Source organism: Neopelma chrysocephalum, unplaced genomic scaffold (genome assembly GCF_003984885.1).
Source record: "Neopelma chrysocephalum unplaced genomic scaffold, ASM398488v2 Primary Assembly neopelma1_72, whole genome shotgun sequence".
NCBI lineage: Eukaryota > Metazoa > Chordata > Aves > Passeriformes > Pipridae > Neopelma > Neopelma chrysocephalum.
Window position 1 is genome coordinate 10,084,080 of NW_020897732.1, and position 20,874 is coordinate 10,104,953.

The 20,874-nt window shown below is 42.7% G+C and overlaps 1 protein-coding gene across 3 annotated transcripts in view; it reads left to right on the forward strand.

Moving 5' to 3' along the window:
• PRKAG2 (protein kinase AMP-activated non-catalytic subunit gamma 2) overlaps window positions 1-20,874 on the forward strand; it is a 214,164-nt gene that overhangs the window by 35,322 nt on the left and 157,968 nt on the right. The window contains exon 1 of one of the 3 annotated variants that reach the window (XM_027686927.1): window positions 18,184-18,454. The exons of the other annotated variants lie outside the window; for them this stretch is intronic. Within the exon in view, the coding sequence (XP_027542728.1) occupies window positions 18,374-18,454 (81 nt within the window). The 5' untranslated portion in view covers window positions 18,184-18,373. Of the gene's footprint in view, window positions 1-18,183; window positions 18,455-20,874 lie in introns of those variants that run through there. 3 annotated transcript variants of the gene reach the window in all.

Genomic DNA, 20,874 nt, shown 5'->3' on the forward strand with positions numbered 1-20,874 from the left:
GGCAGCCCTGCTAGCAAGGCTGAACACAGAATATTTTCATTTCTCAAAAAAAAAAAAAAATGCCACAGAAAGAAGAATTCCAGCACAAATAAACTTCCTCAGGAAAGCAGCATCAGCGCAGGCAGCAGAGAAGTTGTTGAAGTGGAACAATGCAGCAAACCCGACGTTGATTGGATTTAAGGCTGTAATCGCTTTCCCTTGCACATGAGTCTCATATTTGTTGTTAACTTTAACGAGACCTGTGTGCCAAGCCTGCAAGGAGAATTGGTCCTTAATTCCTCTCGCTGCCAAGCTGTTTCATCAGGAAGTATTCTCTTGTCTTTCTGTTGAAATTTCGTTTGACAGTATGGACACAGGCACAGACCTTGGGCTGAGGAATTCTCCTCAGATCTGGTAGCTGTGGTGAGAAAAGGGCTGGGGTAGGTCCGAGACATGTGCTGACTAGTGCCAGACTAAAGATCAAAAGCTCGTTACCTCCTGCTCACTCCTGCAGTGACTCTGGGTGAATGACTTTCTCTGTTTTTCTTCCTTAGTTTCTAAAAGGGAGAAGAATTTGTCCTTATCTCCTTGATAGAGCTATAGGGAGGATGAATTAGGACGTTTGTAGAACTCCAGGCTGAGAAGTTTTGTTTGTTATTGTGAATGCTACTCCTTATTAACCCCATCAGCATTGCTCTGAACTTTGGTGTTTCACTTTGGCCCACAAATATTGTGTGTGATTCCATAAAAGTGAGTACCAGGTGAGCAGCTTCACCACATTTTGCAGTGGCTTAATGAGTAAATTTATAGCACTGATCTTACAGACCCAGAGTAATTGAAGAACAACCCACAAATCAGTCGCAGCCTGGAAAATCCCAATTTGTGACCACTTTCTGTCTCCATCTGCATGACATTTTTAATTTGTTGCTCTTCATTTTCATGCAAATTTACTCTGCTTGTTTCAAAGACTGCTTCAGCTTCTTGGCAGCTCAGGAATGGGAGCAGACCTGGTGCTCCTTGGCAGCAGGTGAATAATGCCTTGGCCCTTGAAGTGCTGTCCAGATTCACGTTTCCCTGGCAGCCAGCAGTTCAGCCAGGCCTCTTTGCTGCAGAACTTTTCTAGGGGAAATTCCTAACTTATTTTCAAGCTTCTGAATAGCATTTTGGCTTCAGAATTTCTTTCTGCTCCCAGCACCCTGAGGGTTTGTCTGCCAGGCTGCCGTGGCTCCAGAATTTAGACCTTTTTGGCAGGAAGGTGGCATTTTTTAGGAACTGCTCAAAATCCTTACAACCCTGTAGGACAAACAAAGAGAACCCAATTACCATTTTAAGGTGTTGTGGTACTACAGGAAGGTAGGATGTTTTTCCTGGAATTGTTTTTAGTTGCTGTAGTTTTATGTAATACTTATTTGTGGTCAAAAATATTCACAGATATCGGCAGAGAAACATGACCTCTGGAGGTTGCTGTTGGCAATGTAATGCAGACTGGATTGATATTGGTATCAATATATGACATTTGTTAGCAAACAGCACTGAGGGTCATCAGTCAGAGGGAGGTCTGCTGTGGGCTGTTTTGACTGGGTTTGGCTTTTTCACTGGCAAAGCTCAAGAGCCTTGTCATTTGGGTTAACATTGAACTGTGTTCTCTGCACTAACCCTTCACTCTTTCAGCTGAGACTACAATTCCTGTGAGTTGAGCTGGTGAGAGCTCTTGGGCAAAAATATTTATTTTGTTTTTCACTAATTACGATGCTCTGAGATCTCCTAAGAGAAACATACTGAGTTATATATGGACTGCCAATCATGTTTTCCAGTACTCACGCTGCATTCCTACTTGGAAAAATAAATTATAGATTGTCACTTCTTTTTGTAGCTTTTACAAGAAATGTCCTCAGTCAATAGTAAAAATCTCAATTGCTCAACCTCTAGGCAGTAATGATGCCTGTAAAGCTTTACGTGGGTGTCTGAAGTGTTTGTCTCAGCTTGGCTTGTTTTTGTGGATATGGAGGATAAGATTGGGATTTTGCCTTGTTTTTCTCATATGTAACTTTACTGGGGTGTTGGGCTTAAACAACCATGAAGCAGTAGGGAAATTTTGAGAGCGTTTCGGTAACAGCTGCTGGCACCTACATATTGCAGATGATAAATGTGGTCATTTCAGAGTGGTTTTGCTCTGCTGGTTTACACTGGAATAAATAGGATGGGGATACGTTTTTGTGAGGACCAATTCAACTGGTTGTGTTAGTTTTTCATCAGGATACAGAACGAATGTCTAGAATGACTGGGAGATATCCTAGAGTTGCTGTAGCATTCACTGGAGTCCCCAGTAAGACGCTGAAGGTTAATCATTTTCTCCCCTCACATTCCTCTAGAAGGTGTGTGAGCTTGAGGTTTTAGCAGAGGTGATGAGAAAGACTGATAATCCCAACTTTCAGCCCCTGGAGGACTAAACACTAAATTTACTTCATAGGCTTGATCTACACTGAGACTGAGAAAAGATGTGATCATGCTGGAATGTGTGCATTTTAGGATGTGTTTGGGATGAATTGCATCCTATATATGAAACTATAGCGTGAGCCTGAGTGATGGGGAACAGATATCTAATGAGTATGAAAGTTAAAGAGTGTGTTCTTTATGTTTGTTAGTTGGCAGAACAAAATTATGAAAGGATGGAAACAAGAGGGAGCAAAAGAAGTGACGGTGAGAAATGCAGGCAAATGTGTTATTGCCAAAATCAGCCAGCTGAATTGATTGCAGTGTATCAATAGAATAGCTAAATAAAATGAAGTAACCCCTAAAGTTACAAGATATAGTAAACTGTAGTGCATCATAATCAGAGGAATCCAGTTTATGTGCCCAATATTAGTTAAGGCAAGAATGCCATCACTGAGATCAAACTTTGTTTCATATCTGAGAAAACCTCTGTATGATGCTGCTTGGAGACATCTGCTTTTCCACTGGGAGAAAAAAAAATGTGCTTGCTCATGGGGTAATCGAGAAGACATGTTCCCAAAGTAACAATAAAATCTCTTAAATAACTGAGAAATACTGAAAAACAACAACAAAAAAAATCTGTAATATTCCTTTTAAGAGTTTGTAAGAGCCATGGGAGATTTGTAAGAAAATTGAAATATTGGGGGGGGGGAGGGGAGAAAAGAGAGAGAAGAGAAGTCAAAGCAAATTTATTCCTGGTTTGTCTTGGGGTCTGTGCTGGTTTAAAAGTTAACCAGCAAGGCAAAATGAACTCAATTCAAAAGAGAGATTTATAAGTCAGAATAACAATTTATTAAAATAATGCAATAAGTACAATTATACAGGCAGACAATTGGTTTTAATCCACAAAACCCAAATGTACAAACCCAGCACCCTGGGGTATGAACAAAAGTGGTGTACCTTGGCCCACCCCCCGAGTCCAAAGCAAAGGGAGAGGGAATAAACCTGCTGGTGGGAGAGCTGCTGCAGTCTGGTCAGAAGTGGTGATTGCAGTCCAGTCGAGGGTGGTGGTCTCAGCCTGGTTGGGAGCAGCGGTGGTCTGCAGTCTTCCTCTGGGTCCCACGAGAGAGAGCCCCAAGGCTCTGAAACTCCCAGTTATATACTCTCCAGTTCAGGCAGGAGTGCTCAGTCCCTCCCTCAGAGTAGGGAATTCCATAAAAGGGCATGTGGATGCTCAGTCCCTCTTATCAGAGCGGGGAATTCCATATAAGGATATCAGAGCGGGGAATTCCATAAAAGGGTACAGGAACATCTTCCCACCTTGCAGGCCTCTACTGACAGCAGTTTTTGGGAAATGGCATGGAGGCTATAGAATACACAGTTTTGGGTTACACCCATCCAGGGATGAATTGGTCCCAGCCGTTCTAACCAGGACAGGGTCCCACGCTTCTCTCTGCTGTTGACAGTTTTCCTATCTCATCTTATTCCTTCAGTGAAAACAACGAGTCAAAAAGTTTTGATCTGAAGAAACAGCATCAGAGTATCAAAATGAGTTCAAATATATTAGATGTTAGGGCAGTTTTGGGATGATGCACGGGCATTATCCTAGGGATATTGTGGATTTTTTTTCCCTACCAAGGCCATTTATACGTTCCCACTTAGGAGATCTGGTGTGGAGCTATGAACTTTTTATTGAATTGTTGTACAGCTACAAAATCGAGCTTAAAAGGCAGAGGTTGCTAAAATGGCTTTGATTCAGCCTTTCTGCCTGTTTGATAGAAATGCTGACCCCCTGAGTGTGGAGAAGGTAATTTTGGTGCTCACTGTGTGAGCATGACATGTCTGATAGCTGAGGCAGTGCACAGGTAGTGGTGTTTGGTGTGATGGGCTGCTGTAGTGCCTCTGGGAAGGTCCACATAGCACATCCCTACTGAAAAAGATAGTGTCCCCTCAAAGGGGGAAAATTTCAGTTTCCATTCCTTTTCATGATTGGTCTCATAGGCTTTTGGTTGGTTTTTTTTTTTCTGAAGTAGATGGGTAAGCGATAAATCATCTGCATCTTTTTCTTTTTTTAGGCTCGCTGACATTTGATTTCCTTCCTCTTTCTCTTTGAAGGTCTGAACTCTTCTTTTGTAGTTGTTTGTTGAACTGTTGGCCCAAGCTCTGGTACAGTTTTCAAACCTTTGCAGCTCTGTGGTTACAGAACTTATTCTAAGATCTCAGGAACTGCGAACTCAGGCCAGAAAGTAAACAGCTATAACAGCAGTACAAAGAGCAGGGCTTTCTTTATTCTTTTGCACACACAGATTGGCCAAATATCCGCATCAGGTTTGGGGCCTGACTTGCTTGAGCTTATATTTGAAACTTGAAACAAAAACTATTCATGTTTAACACAGTGCAAAACATTTATGTGTTTCCAGTTGTTGTCTTCACTAACCTTTTTACAGTGCTTTGAGCTTCCACTTTGGTCTTCACAAGTTAGACAAAGACTTTTCAGTGAGTCTGAATTCCTCAAGCAGAGAGAAACAGGAGACAGAGGGATCAAGCCAGACTGGTCTTGCTTTCAGTGGTTATCTCTTGGCTTTCTGAAATCATTTGTGTGAGCATATTTGTCTTTAGTGGTTGGGAAAACCAGCTCTGGGGTTGCTTTAGTTAGCAAAGGTACCTATCACTAGAGAATGTGCTGTGAATTATGTATGTGTGGTGCTGGTTTATGGACCATTACAAATCAAAGAGGATTTGTATGAACTTCATTAGATGCTTCTGGCAATCCCAGTCCAAACTCATGTATAAGGCCTTTATACAAGCATATCCAAGTGTTGAAAGAATATTGGTAAGATTACAAGGTCAGAGCTTCAAAAGCTAGGAAAGTGTGAGCGCAAGTAGTTTGTCCAACTTAAATTCCTTTCCTTTATACAGATCCATTAGGATGCCCATTTATAAGCCTGTAACATACCACTGGAGCTGTGCTAAGGTCTTCAATCCCCTGCCAGGCCTTCAGCTTTCCTTGTTGGCACATATTCTGACATTGGGCTACCAGCTTCTGTCCTCTCTTTGGAAAGGATATGTTGACCACAAGAGTAATATATTTTCTGCCAGAGTGTTCTCCTGTGGGGTGCAGGCCATGTGTAGATGCTGTGGCAGGTGTCAGTACTGTGTCTTGGCCTATGTTATCTCTGGTGGCAATAAGGACTTCTGTTCAGGCCACTGAATGCCACCCTTCATATCTATTTACTGTCCTATGAATTTAAACACAAGGTTACACATAGGCACTTGTGGTGAGACACCTGAGCTTTGGTGTCTTAATCTTAGTTGACTCCTGCCCATAATGTCAGCTGAACTAGTCCTGTTGCTTCTTCAGGAGGAATTGATTCTGTTTAATATTTTGGAGGTGGACAAGAAATGAACAGTCTCTTCTGCCCATTCCCAACAAAGCTGCCTTACTCCCATCCTGCACCCTCAGCCACTCAGCTCTGTCTCTGCCTCACGGCTGCTTCTTAATGCCAGTTTCCATTCTGTGGATGTCTGAACTCAGTTTCAATTTCCTTGTCCAGCAAGTATTATATTCTGTCCCCTACCTTTCAATCTCTTGCTCCTTTTGAGACATTTCCAGGCACCATAGCTGCTTATTAGTCAGTCTGGCCACATTATCTCCCATACTCCCTCTCCTTTTCTTTTGAGGATGTCAGTTCTTCAGTCCCACTGCTGCCAAGGCTGCCAGTGTAAGTGTCAAAGTCCCTGTATAACGTAGCTGAATTGAGGTGCATTTTTGTAAGTAAAACAGAAATGTTTGCCTGATGCAGTCTGTCCTGCCAAATCAAAAGTCTTAGACCAAAACTAAGGAGAAGCTAGAAACTCCCCACTAACATTCCCCAGAAAAAAGTTTCTTATACTGAAATGACGTGTTTTCTGCAATGTTTTTTAGGAGCAGCTTAAATATTTTGGCTGAAGTTCCTGTTTGGGGCAGACAGGGCTTTGGAAAATTTCTGCTCTTTCTCATTACAGTTTGGCAAGGCTTAAAGGCAACTTAAACCAGGTTGTTAAAATAGCAATTGCAAAATACTAGATTCAGATGCAATCCCTGTTTTGAGCATGTGGCTGTAGCTGAAGCCATACATCAAGTTTATGACTTTACAACCAGTTTTGCGAAGTATTAAAGGCGCTGACCTGCTTTGCAGCTTTCTGTGTAACTGCAACAGAAACTGCCTCTTAGTGATTCTCATAAATTGAAGAAATTTAGCAGTGGGGTAAGACTGCTATGGACTGCTCTGTATTGTCCTGTTGCCTCATTTCCTCGATGAAAAAAAAAAAGACATGAAATTGGCCGGAGAGCTCAGTTTAAGTTGCTGGATGTTTGCGGTTACATCTGGAGGAACAAGCTGATCTGGTGGTTGCTTAGAACAACAAAATTGTCTTAAAAAGATCTGTGTGCAGTGGCAATGGTTGCCATGAGCATGTTGTTGCGGGCGTGTGTGTGTTTGGGAGAGATGGAAACTTCAAGATACATCCCTGAAGTGCTGTGTTTGCTTTTTGTTCCACATGAGTGGTTCCAGTTGTTTCTAAGAGATGCTCATCTCTCAGCATTGGTACTGGCCATCTCCAGATGTTTCATTGATGACACCCTCTACACAGGGACACAAAACAACCCACAGCACATGCCACAACTTCCAATAGCAGGGCTTAGACTATTAAAACCACAAGCCACTCCCATGATGTGCTACAGGAAAGGGGCTGGAGTAATTAAGAGTGCTACCGGCTTTTTATTTTGAAATTTACTTTCCCAGCAGGAAGAATTTGTTAGATAATTTTCCGAGGTGACCCTGGAAATGGGACCACACATAAAAAGATGAAAACCAACCAAACAAAGCACTTTCACACTGGGGCAGGAAGGAAGGAAGAAGAGAAAATCCCTTCTGTCCCCAACACCTCCATTTGTTTTAATCTTGAGCGTGTGAATCACCTCTTCTTCTCCCAGTGATCCAATAATCAGGATCCATGCAGGAATTTATGTTCGTCCTTTCAGTACATGAACCTCAAACTCTTGCACTAAGTTATATAAGCCTCTTTATTTTTGTGAAACTGAAGTGAGAAATGAACTCAGAAAGGTTAGCCATGTCATAAACTAGTGGATGTTGCTGGTTTCTGTTTTCTCTGGATGGCTCTGAATCACTTGTCTGGGCAAGCCGCAACTTGGAAGACCACAACTAAAATTAACACAGACAGATAAAGTGAAGTCAAGGACATTTTGGGGGATACTGGCTGGACTGGCTTTCAGCTGGGATGTAATCTAGTGTCTGACATGATACCAGAGTCATTGTTGACTGAAGTAGATGTTGGACTTGGCCCTGGGGAAGGAAATTCCACCTTGGAAATGCACTGCTAATGTCTCTGTGGGGGTAGGAAATAATGACAGAGCTCAGTGTTTCTGTAGACGGCCATATAGCACCATACTGCACCTCCTGTCAATGTTAGGAGTTGTCTGGATCACTCTTTGGACAGGATGCATGTTAGGAATAAGTTTGTACAGAAGAAAGAGGAATGGTTATTATTCTTGCCTAAAAATAAGCACAGTATTGAGCTTCATCTTACATTTAAATATAGTTCCAGTCAGTGGCCACTTCCTTCTGTGACCTTGAAATCTAGCATTTGAAATGGTGTTCTCCAGGCAGTTGTAGGGGTTTAATTATCTTCCTCCAGATCCTTTCTGCTTCCCTTCCTCCTGCCCTAGAGAAAACAAACCAAAATAGCTCCGTATCTACTGATGCTTGAGATGTTGCCAGTGAATTACACAAAAGTCTGACTTAAAAGCCTGGCTTCCAACAGCAACGAAAGACTACGTTGCAAAGTTCAAGTTAGAGATATTTCTCTTATTCCTTTCTCAGAAATAATGCCTGCTGATAAAATTTCACTGGAAATCTGTACTGATGCTCCTAAGAGAGGTAATTGGACTCTTAACACCAAGGAATGAATTCTGTAGGGACAACCTTGCGTAACAAAGCGTTAGCTGAGGTGGAAGCCAGTTTATTACACATGCCTGTGTGCTGTCAGTTTCAGCAGGAGGTCCCCAAGGACCTCCTGCAACTTGTTAAACGGGCATATTTCAGGAACGTTAGAGTGGAAAGCTGGGGGACTGGTAAATCTGTTTTCAAAAGCTGCTTTGCAATCGAGAGAGGCAGCGGTCCTGGAGAAACAAATATCTTGAGCTGTACGTGGATGGAAATGTTTATCCTGTTTCAGGACATTGTAACTGGTATATTATGCCACACTCGTAATGTTTTCATTTCAAGTGCTAGGAGGGGGTAACCCAGGAGTATTTTGGAGCTGCGATTCCTCCTTTTTATTTCTTCCAAAACAGCCAACCACTTGTGCATTCTTAAAAATTTGCTGCCAATAATACATGCAAATAGTAATTGGCATAACCTAAAGTAAATAAAATTCTCTTTTCAGAATATATTACTGGACTGTAGGAGAAGATTATCTTTGGCAGGAGCACTGCAGTGGTATCCAACAACATGGACAAGGCTGAAAGACTTTCTGGAGTTGTTTGCATAGTCCTCAACCACTGGTGTTTGTTGATCAAGATCTAAAGCTGCTGCTTGTCATACTCACTGCTGGTGTTGTGCCCAACTGTTCCCTCAGATTTCTTGATCCTTCCTTACTTAATGCCATATAATTATCTTTATATCACAATCACACTAAACGATACTATGATACTTGTTACTGTAAGATGGTCTGTTAAAAGGTGGTACATCTGAATAGTGTATAGTCTAAAGAAACAACTGAGAACAGCCAGCAAGGGAGAAAGGAGAGAGGTGAGGAAAAAGGTCCTTTCTTCAGAAAAGTTATGAGAACAGCCATTAGAGATTTTTCCTTTTTATGATAAATACAAATAAAGAAGAGTTGTTTCTGGTTCTAAACTGATACTCCTGCATTTTGCAAAAGGAGCTGCACAGCCTGGTGTGGATAAGTGATCCTTGCTGGTAAATCAGTGGAAGTGTTATTAGATCTTGTATTAGGTCTATTAGGTCTCATTAAACCCATCAGGGTGAAGCACAGTTTTGCCCAGGGCCATCAGGGGAGTCAGTTCCGAGACTGGGACTGGGACCCACATCCACCAACAGCTGCCTGCTCCCACTGGAAAACACGTATAGACTCATAAATGCTAGAAAGAGAAGGAAAAGAAGTTTTATCAAACACATAAGAATGTGCTTTGAATTACTGAATGTTGCCAAGAAGCAAGATTTCGGTCTCCAACCTTCAGAACAGATGATCCTGCTGTTTATGGGCCGTGTTCCTCCTCAGGAGCTGCGCTGGTGCTGACAGCCAGAGGGAGGTGGTTGGGCACTTGCAGGGGGATTTCTGTAACCTCAACGAGCTTTTAGACATATGTTACCAGCACTGTAACACAGTGATTAAACCAGACAATATAAAAGTGGTATTTTGAAAGCATGGAAGTGGTCTTTCCAGGAGGTTTTCAAGATGCAGTTGGATGAGGTGCTGGATAATCTCATCTAGGCTGCCCTTCCCGTGAAAGACTGGACTGGATCATCATTTGAGGTCTTTTCCAGCTTGAGCTGTTCTATGACTTGGGGAAAGTTGGATCAAATTGGTTAGCCTTTTAAATTGTTATGACATAATTAGTAGCAGTCTGCAGTATTTGTGCAGCACAATTCAGAGAATCCCCCCGAAACAGGTTTTGGGGCTTGTTGTGCTGCCCCCAGTTGAGACTGGGGCGTTTGGGGCAGGTTTGGAAGCCCAAGTGTCTGCAGAAGAGGACTTCAGTGTGAGGAATCAAACAGGTGATGCTCTGTGTGTAGGTTGTAGCTGTCACTGCTGTTTTGTTTGTGGATTTAGGTCAATATCATGTCAAACGTACAGAGTTTAAAAAAAAAAGAATTGATTTTTCTTCCAGTTTTATGAAATGCCGAAAGTATGTTTAAAAATAATAAATTTAACTCCTCTTAAACAAACCTAGCCAAGATTTGGTTGAGAGGAGAGACCCATCAGCCTTTGGGGCTTACCAGTGGGAATAGGATATGGATACCCTGCCAGCCTCAACCACAAAGCCATCTTTCATCTCTTGAACTATAGGTGTGACAGGGAGTATGGGCCATGGGAGGTGGGAAAGACTTAAAAATATTCACCTGCAATAGCAGTTTTTATGTATGTATCTGTATTTATATATATGTGTGTGTGTATATTTTCAGATAAGCATACATATATTTATACACATTATTACTCCTATTAACCAGGATCAGAGCAGGAGTAAAATTAATCCAGTGACACTTCACACCCTTGTCTTTTTAGGGTGTAAAGGTTACAGCCTTTAAAAGATTTCCCCTTTTAAATTATTTCATGAACCTTTTAAGTGGAAAAAACCTTTCTGTATACATGCCTTAGTGATTGTTTTGTGTGCAATGCCATCTCACCTTTTAAAAACCCAAAACAAACAAGCAAAAAATCAAACCAAAACCAGAACACTAAAGAAACAGACATAGAAGTTTCTTCTAACATGATCATCTGTACTTGTATTTGATTTTTTAAATTTTGTTCATTGTTTATTTGTTGCATTCTTTAAAATCAAATTGCATTCACTTTTCTTTAGGCAAACTTTGTTTCTTAAAGTGCTGTTGCTTGTGGTCAGAGACTTTGAGAGCACACTTTTCTTTCCCTTGTGGGTAGATTATTTTAAATTATTATTGACATGGCAAAATTAGGGAGTAAAACTTAAATCTGAGTGTGCTTTTACCTGTTTGGTTTTTTTCATTGTTTGTTTTACTTTTTGTAAATAAGTCCCTGTGGTGGTAATCAAACATTTAATCTTAAAATAACTGCCCTCTCACTGGGTGCATCCTATATCCAGAATTGCTATTTGGAAGCCTCTGCCTGTTAAATAAACATTGAATTTTTATCATAGGTTGCATCTATTCCAGAGCTCATTACCACAGAGCGTCCACTGTGCTGGAGGATGCCACAGTAAAACACTGGGGCTTTGCCTCCAAGTATCCTGCATCCTTCTAGGGAGGGAACAGGGCTCTGGTGAGAGGATCCCTGAGCTCCAGCATCAGTGCAGGGGAGACGGTGCCTCGACCACCAGCCCTGCTCCACGTGTGTGCTCTGACCTCAGCCCGTGCTGGGCAACCTTCCCCAAGAGCTGGGCAGCCACAGGTGGTGTGGCAGCAGATGAGACAGGCTGGCTCTCAGGGAAATGGTCCATCTGTGTTTCAAACATCCCCGTGATCATCTGCAGTTACAGTCTAAAAGTCTGACTGCTCTTTCCAATAGGAACCAGCACAATACTGTGGATGTAACCATTCCCAGAGTGTTCATTTGAGTCTGCAAATGCAGATGTGGCTTCTACCTCTTCAGCCACTGCGTGGCTCTAAATGAAAATGAGTGGATAAACTCATTTCCTTTTTTTTCATTAAGCTGGCAAATTCTTTATGCTGAATTTGTAACTCTTTGTCAGGTTTCTGCTCTATAATATATGCATTTAAAAGTATTTCTTTTCTGGCAGTGCTGACCTACTTTAAATGATACAGCCTGCTGTTACCTCCATTATTTTTTTTTTCAGCAGTGAGTTGATACCAGCAGAGATCTTTGTACTTCAGCTTCTAAACTTTGATGACATTTAAAGTGTTCATTCCTCTAAGTAGGCAGCCACTTTATCCTTTTCTGGCTAGGCTCTTGCTCCAATTCAGAGTTAATGGTTACTATTTATTGCATACCTACAAAAGGTAAAACCTACATAGAGCAAAGTTGCTACGTGCACACAGTGCCTCAGAAAACCCAGAATCCCCGACATGGAGAACATCCCATCCCGGGCCAGGCTGTGCAGAGATGTGAGGACGTGGGTGATTTACCTAGGCCCTGCAGGCACGAGGACAACTCAGATGAAACAACTCCCCATCCAGCACGACAGTCCTAAGCTGAGGGACCTGAGTCAGGAGGTTCAAAGAAAACAAAACATGCTGTGAGCGTGCAAGAGCATCTTAATTCCTGGATAGTCGTGCTGTGATGTTATTGTAGAGGGATGTTTTCTTTTGGGTAAATAATTAGTGCTCTCCAGTGAGCTGGAGATGTGCTGTAGCATTATATGCACTCAACCACAAATTCTAAGCCACTCTTAAAATATTATAAACAATTCAGATGTGGCTGTTGTGTTTTTTTTTTTTTTGTGGAGCTGATTACCATCACCTTTTTCTCCTTGCTGCTTTATTTTTCTACCCCATTCCCCTGGCTTTTTTGGCACTGACTCTGCCACCCCCACTGCTGCCCCAGCCCTCAGGAGCAGTGCATGTTCCCAAGGGAGGGAGCACAAAGCAGCCCAAAGGCAGAGAGTTCAAGGAGGCACCAGCAGGGCTGAGGCATCTCCATTCATCCATGTTGCCATTGCCGTGTCCTTGTGGAAGTGCTGGTCCTTTGAGGTCCCACTCAGGGACCAGTGAAGCTGAAAAGTCACGTTGCAGAGTTCATATTTTCATAGATCCCAATAAAGAGTCTTGGGTTTGCACGCAGATATACAAGGATTTTATGCTGAAGCCCATGGTGGAGTTCTTACTCATAACCCACCAGATCCTACTTCCCTGTGGTTTTCTCCCATTTCTAGATGCTGCAGTGACATCCTTTTGTTGTCTTATGGGACTATTTCTGGCCCACAAAGGGTGTTTCTCATCCAAGCCCTTAAGGGTATGCTGGAAGTGGGGTAACACCCATCTTGTGTCATTCAGGATTTTGAAAACTGAGTGCCTTTGGTAGAGGAGGAAAGTGATGAGGGCTCTGAGCTGGCCCACAGGGTATAATTCAGATTATCCTGACTCATCAATCACTACCCTTGAGTTTTTCACAGTTCTGATTCAGAATCTCCCAAAGCATCACTGACACCAGTGTCTCAGCCCCTCTGAAAGCCTCTGGCAAGGCTGAGTGAGGGACCAGTGAGTCATCCCCAAGTCTCTGACTTTAATTTTGCTCTCTAGTTTATTCATCCTCAGAGAGCAGGACACCCCTGAGGGGCTTCAGCCCCACCACAGAGGATTACAGTCCAAAGTGTCAGTCCTTCCCTCCATGAGTTTTGGAATGTGGTGTCCTAGCCCAACCCTTATAATGCTCCCCGTTGCTCAGAGACCTCCACTGACCCCAGACACACCTCTACAGCAGTGTCTCCAGCCTCCTCCTTCCCACTGGGGTACGGGAAGGAGGCTCCATCCCTCCATCTGCAGCTCCACACATGGGCACCAGCTGGGAAAGGTGGTGGGGTCCGTGTGGGGCAGGGCACAAGGCTGCTGTGCAGCCTCCAACACTGCCATTGTATGAGCACCTCATCGTTTCAATATCAGTTGCATTTGGGTATATATGTGACTACAAAGGGAAAAACCCCTCTGCTTGAGTCCTGCTGAAGAACTAGATGAGAATGCAGCTATCCTGAGTTTGGTACCCAGGCTGGCTGAGGCATCCCTGGTGCAATGTGATCCCTCTTCATTGCAGAGGCTGGCGGGGTGCTCCCTCCCCGGGGAGAGATGGGTGCTTGCTCACTGGGGTTTGACGTTTCCCACATGGATGCTCTCCTTCTGGCTTGTCAACAGTGAGTCAGGAATCCCAGTCACTTGGCTCATTGCTTGGTAGATCATGCTGAAAAATTGCAAATTAAAAACTGTGTCTGCTTGGGATTAAAAAAGGAATGAACTGTGGATTTTGTTTGTCATGGGATATTTTTCCCTGCTCCTCTCTCATTCCATTTTGTACTATCTCCATCACCCTGCTTTCCAGTTTTGCCTTATTGGAGGGGTGGACTCCACAGTTCATCCCTACCTCTTATTCTTGGACCTTAATGCTTTCTTTTTTTTTTTTCCCTTCTACTCCCTTTTCCAACTCTTGCAGATCACAGCTGACCTTTGCCAAACATCAGCTCTTGAGAGGCTCCTTTGTGTGTCCTACTAAGAATGGTGTGTTTATGGTGCAGTTCAGAATTTTTTTCTCCCTGTTTCATCTTTCCCTTGGGCTCTGCTGGTCTCCCAACTGCTGCTGTGGCTTTTCCTGCCCTCCAGGGAGTTGTTTCTCTCATCTAAGCATTCCCTCAAGTGCCTTGGCTTCTTGGCTGGAGAGTGCTGTGGTGCCCATCTGTACTGGTTGCTGCTCCTTGTGCTCAGTGAGAGTGGAGATAGGGCAACCGGGAATATGATGATGGTGTTGGTTGTAAAAATATGAAAAATCCCTCTTAATTACACCCTGAACAAAAGCCCTGGCCTGCCATGCAGAGCTCTGGCTCACCATGTGCTTCAGTAATTGCTATATGCCACAGTGTTCCTAAGCGGTATCTTCACAGACAGAAGCTCCATTGATTTCAAGGGACTCCTTGCCTAGTAAGAACAAGGAAACTGTAATGGAAGCAGGACCTATGAACTCATCTAATTTATGTAATACTCACAAAACCACCAGGTCTTTGCGGAAAATTATGGAATATAAGTAATACCAACCAATAGCCAGGCATTTTCAGTCTCCTCTGGGAAATTGTTGCTGTACTGCCAGTTAGAAATTTATGATACTTTAGGCCGGTACTTGGACCGAAAAGATGAAATAGAGTTGGTGTTTTGGAACAGCTCAAGGAAATTGTGCAGGAATTATGTGCAACCGAATCTGAAGGTCTGGATCTGAATTTTTGAAAACCAGAAACATAAAACTCTTCAAATGGAAAAATAAGATACAACTGGTACAGCAATGACTGTTTCAGTTGGGCAACTAATTCTGTAGCTTTATGCTGGTGAAAGTGTGATAGTCGTGAATCTGCTTTCCTTGGAGATTGGACTTGGGAGCAAAAGTGAGTGTGTGATTCACTGTCAAAGGCACAAGCAGATTTTGGTGATTTTTTTTTCCCCCTCCAGCGTTACTGCCTGGTGAAGTGTGAGAATCATACAGTCAGTCCAAATATGTCAATGATCGAGAAGTGCTCTAAAAAGAATGTTTTTAAAAGACATTTATTTATGATATGAATAATGACTGCTGAGCTTGAAATGCAAGGACTTAAGAATTGGGAAAAAAATCTGAAAACAGCTGAAAAATCTATTGTCATGGGAAGTTGATTATATAAAGCATTTTCTGGAAGCTTCTGAATAGTTCTTAATATATAAGAAAGCAAGGAAATGGCTGGAATTTTGGATCCCTGTTCATACACACTCCTAGAACTTGTCGATAAGGCAGGGTTGAAAACACAATTAAATAACTTTATTTGGGTGGTTTCCCTTGTTTCACCATCTTGTGCATAATGATGCACACTAACCCACTGCTGCTCTTGGTCGCTGAGCCTCAGCATCTCCAACAGAGCATGTGCACTTGGAATCCCAATTTGGAACAAGGTATTTATTCAGAAATCAGTTGTTTTTTCTCAGATCTTTACTAATTGCCTACACAGCCACATACGAGCCCAGGTATTCAATCTGGCAATATTTAATACAGGATACATAAATATTTACATAAATGTCATTTAGACACCTCAGGCCTGTAGATTCAAGAACAACTTGGGCTTCTTTGGCAGGAGACATCAACATAAATGCGAGTAGTCATTAAATAATGGCAAGAAATGATAGCAATAAAACCTCCCTGCCTATTTTTCATCCTAGAAAGGTGAAAGAAAATGGCAAATTATTCAATGTTTTTCATGGTTGTCAGAAACTGGACAGTATCCAAAAATTAGTTCAGCAAATATTTATGAAATGGTATTTAAACCATTAACTGTTCTGCTTATCTGAGATGTAGTTGTGCAATCTGTTTCATACTCCTTATCCAAAGATGGGGGAGGAAAAGGCATGTTTTTGAGGTAGAATTTGTGCCAAATCAGACCTAAAGACCAGAAAGAGTTTTGAAGATTATTTTTTAAAAAACCCACCTTAACAGGTCTGGGTGATTCTTGAAATTGGCTACATCAAACTGAGCCCTGTGAGTAATTTGAAAGCAACAATTGAGGGATATGGGACATTTTCCTGGCTGTTAATGCCCCTTTTTATTTGACCTGATCTCTGATCAGAATAATCCCTAGAAGTTAACTCTACAGAGAAGCAATTGACCTGAACAGTGCTTTGCAATCTGGTTTGGAGGAGAACCTTTTTTTGTTCCAATACAAATCCAATCTTCCCTTCTACCCTCTCTAGGTCAGCCACAAATGCCTTCCTTTCTACTACAGCTCAACTAGGAGAGACCCAAATGTATTTTGCTTGCTCCAGCTGGCTGACTGGTTTCTCTGATAGCCCTGAAACAGAATTTAAGAGGAAGCGTGTTCATTTTCCTAAACTATTTGTATATTCTGCATGAATAAATTATTCATTTAGCTGTGAGCAAAAACCTTCTAAACACTAAATATTTTTTTTCATTTCTGTGTTAAAAAGGGCTGCCACTGAGCTTGTCTTAAAATGATTCAAGAAATAGGTGCCATTTGTGAGTGAACAGAATCTACCATTTTCAGCTTTCTCGCTCCCAAGGGACTTGTCTTATCAGAGGCACTTAGTGCTCTGAGAGAGAAGGGAGAGCAGCGGCTGTTTCCTGGGATGTGCTGCCTGCCTGGCACACCAGGGGTGTCAGCTGGACCTCATCTCTCTTTCTGCTGAAGAAAATGCACTGCCCAGCTCCAGTGATATCTATTATTTGATGTAGACAGAATTAATGGCAGTGTTGGCTGCACCCAGTTTCAAAAGGGTCCAGCATCCTGCAGAGAATGGGATAAAGAGACAGAGAGTGATGTGTAAGCCAAGTCCACCTCACTGATTTAATGATTTAGAGACTGGGATCCATTAATTAAAGCAAACCCTCCATCCTGAAGAGTATTTCAATAGATTATCACAAATGGTATGATGACCAATAAAGGGTTGGCAATGCTCCATGGCTCAGGATCTGGCCACCTGTTTCTCCAGAGAGCTGTCAGTTCATTACAGGAGTATTTTGATGCCTTCTGTTAAAGTTTTGGGAGGTGCAGAGATGACCTTTCTGTCTTTTGCTGCCTTTTGCTTTGTTCTGTCAGAGGTGTCCTCATCTGTGACAGCCTTAGATAGCATCTCAGCCAAGGACATGTCCCTGTGGTCTGGGGAGTGATTTCTTTGCCAAAAGGACTGTGAGGTTGGTTGGGGAAGTAATCAAAGCTGAATATGGTTATAAAGATGGATTTCTCTTCTTGATGAAGAAGAAAACCCAGATCCCTTCCATCCCTCAGCTCCTACTGGAAGAGTTTGCATTGCTCTGCCAGCACTTGCTCACGTGACGCCCTTTCAAAATATCTATTATCTTTTTTTTTGATGGTGATACTTTTGTTAGCTATACTTTGTGCTCAGACACTGTTATCTTCCCAGTGAGGTCTTTATAATAAATAAAAAAGTCAGTCAAGTCATCCCCCTGTTCATGCTGCAGATGGGAAAACTTAAGCCCAGAGAAATAACTTGACTTTTATACAGCTACAAAGTGGAGTTGTGGTTGAGTGGGGAGCAGGGCTGTAATGGTGCAGCAGAGACTCCAGCCCTTGAAAATGCATCTGCTGCTCTGTGCTGCCTTCCCCCATGTATTTGATACTGATGCAGACGCAGCCTCAGTTATCTGAAACTTCTGCTGCTGAAAACAGGACCTTTTTCTCCCTTCAGATCACATCCAGAACGTCTGCGGTTATTTGAACCCTCCGAAATCCCCTGTGTACCCTCAGCATCTCACTAATGCACCCAAAACGGCGCTTAATTACCTGTCGGTGCCGCTGCCCCCGCCAGGGTTGATGTGGCAGGTTGCTGCAGTCGGGTAATCGAATCCTGCGATGCCTGAAGCATTTTTGGCACGGAGCCTGCAGCCAGGGAGAAACCCGCCGCCTGCCTTCTCCCGCCTTACCTACCGCTCCTGCCATCCCCTCGCAGTGCCGCGATGGGAGGCAGGAACACACCCAGCCCTGGTCCCCATCTGTTGCAGCACCGGCTCCAGTAGCAGAGCCCGAGATGTTTAAATGCGCCTGCCTTTAGGGAAAAGCTTTGAATGCAGTTCTTCGATGGACGTTTCCAGCCAGACTGCAGGATTTTTCAGAGCTGTAAGTCAGAATGGGGCTCGATTGTCTCTGGTTTTCTCTGGATTTGATTATTTTTATTATTATTTTTAAAATGTATTTATCGTGGCGGGGGAAATAGATTTTGCATTCATTTAGGTGGATGCCCGAGTGCACTGCAGGACTCTGCTGAGAGGCACAAATTCTTCAGGCTGTGTAAGAAATGCGTGGTCCTTGGATATTTTGGTTTTTTTCATCATGTTTTGTCTCTTTTGCATGCATGGCTGGCACAGGGCTGTTGTCCTGTTTTTAGAGCATTTAATTACAATAGATACTCCAAGGCTGAACAAAATGTTCTTTTATCTACTTAAAGAATGCAGCTTGGGTTTGGGGTTGGGGTTTTTTTCCCTTGCATAACTTTTCCTTAATGTTTTGGAAAAAGAAATTATCATTGGGGGGGGGATGTTCATTTAATTTCAGCCTAAAACCATCTGGTCTCTGCATCCTGCAATGCCTGGTTTCTCCTACTGCTCATCTCAGAGCAGCCTGAACTGCTGAGCAACTAATTGCTGTGGCTAGTCACTTCAATCCCCAAATCACAGGGTTTGCTTATTGATTTTAATGTGATATTTGATATTTGATGAGGTTTGCCAGGATAAAGAGGTGTATTACAGGCTTTGTGTGTCCCTCTTGCATTTTTCCCTTTTCACTGCCAGAATTAATGCTGAGCACATGCAATTTGCACCGCGGTTAATGGACCTGTGAGATAATGAATGTCCAAAAAGGATGAAGCTGGTTCTTTCCTGGGGATTGGAGCCTGAAGGGTTTAAAGATGCTCCGTTAGTGGGGTGATGGGAGGGGTTTGGTGAATAGCAACTGAAATTCAATCCAGTATAAAATGCAGGGGATTTTGCCAGCATCCTGTGTGTGTTTTGCTTGTTGGTCGCTGTGTTATAGGTGCGGTTACAGGCTGCAGGAGGGATGCGGGTTCTGCCTTTGGGGAAGAGATTTCACCCTCAGCTCCATCCCTCACATGGGCTGAAGAGTCGTGAGTTCGGGAGAGGCTGGAAAGCAGAGGCGGCGCTGACTTTGAGCAGCCCTGGGAGGTGTGAGAAAACTGAAGTTGCTGCAGTTGGGAGTCTGGGGGGCAGGATTATCTGTTGGAAGAGTGAATGACGGGCAGGAGGATGAAGCAGAGCCTGCTGACATGGGGCCAACCCTCATTTCAAAGGAGGGCAGTGGGAAACCCAGCAAAAGACTCTGTTGCATTTCAATTTAATCCATTTTTATTATTGGGAGTGGAATACAAATATATTTATTTTTTGAAAATGCCCTAGTTTGAAATAAACAAAAAGCCCCCCATCCTCCCCCCTCCCCAAATCCACCCCATCAATCTGTACAGGGATGTTTGACACCCATCAAGACGAAATTAGGAGAATTAAAAGTAAATTGTTGCAAATCTTTAAAGGCAAAACACAGAGTTGATGGAAATCACCTGTAACTACTCTGCTTCAGGCAGCAAAGAGCCACTGGTTTTCCATCAGGAGGAGAAAATCCTCCTGTCATTTCAGCTTGTTTGGCCACCCAAGTAGGTCCAGTGACAAGCTGATTTTAAGACAAGAAATGTTTAATCATCTCAAATTTAAAATAAATGGCAGTTAGAAACTGTAAGAGCTTGTTACCATGTCTGTATGCACGTTATACAATTATATATGTTTGCCATATGCATTTTCCTATATGAAAGCATGTTTTATATGTGTGTACAAAAACTGATGCCCTGTGAGTTGAGCTGTAGCACATCTACACCTGGGAGGACATAGTCACCAGTGAAGTCTGTTTCTGTTTCTCACTGTAGGTGCCAGTGCCTCTGCTCTTAGGACTGATATATATTTTGATAAAGTTGTCCTTTTGCTCTGATGTAAGAGACATTTTTCTAATAGGTATTTAATGACTTCTAGAGCCTGACTGCAGTTCTAAGCCCAATTTCCATTCCTAATAGAGCTCAAAATAAATGTTAATAAAACTTGGATTTAAATGTATACTAATAGTTGTACAGCTGTTCAATACATATAGATAGAAATTAATGTTCTTGATGAGAAAAAAATAGCTTGTATTTTTTTAGGGCCATATTACTTCCATGAACTTAATTTTTGGTAGTAAGGAAAAAATAAAAAAATGTTCCTCTCAATCAAAATTTCCTGCTTGTGGATTTAATTCATCTTGAGGGGGGGAAAAAAAAATTGGATTGGTCATTTTTTTTTGCTTAATTTTGTTTCCAACTTGGGTGCTCGTTATTTTTTTGGGAGGCTTTTGGTGATGGTCCTTGGCAGGGTGAGTGTCTGTACCAGGCTGAGAGCTGCGGGCAGGGGCTCTCCCTGAGCCTTGGCTTGGTAATTCCAGTGTGAGCTTTATTTTTTGGTGACAAATGGGTTTGGACTGTCTGCCACAAGGCTTGGAGCAACAGC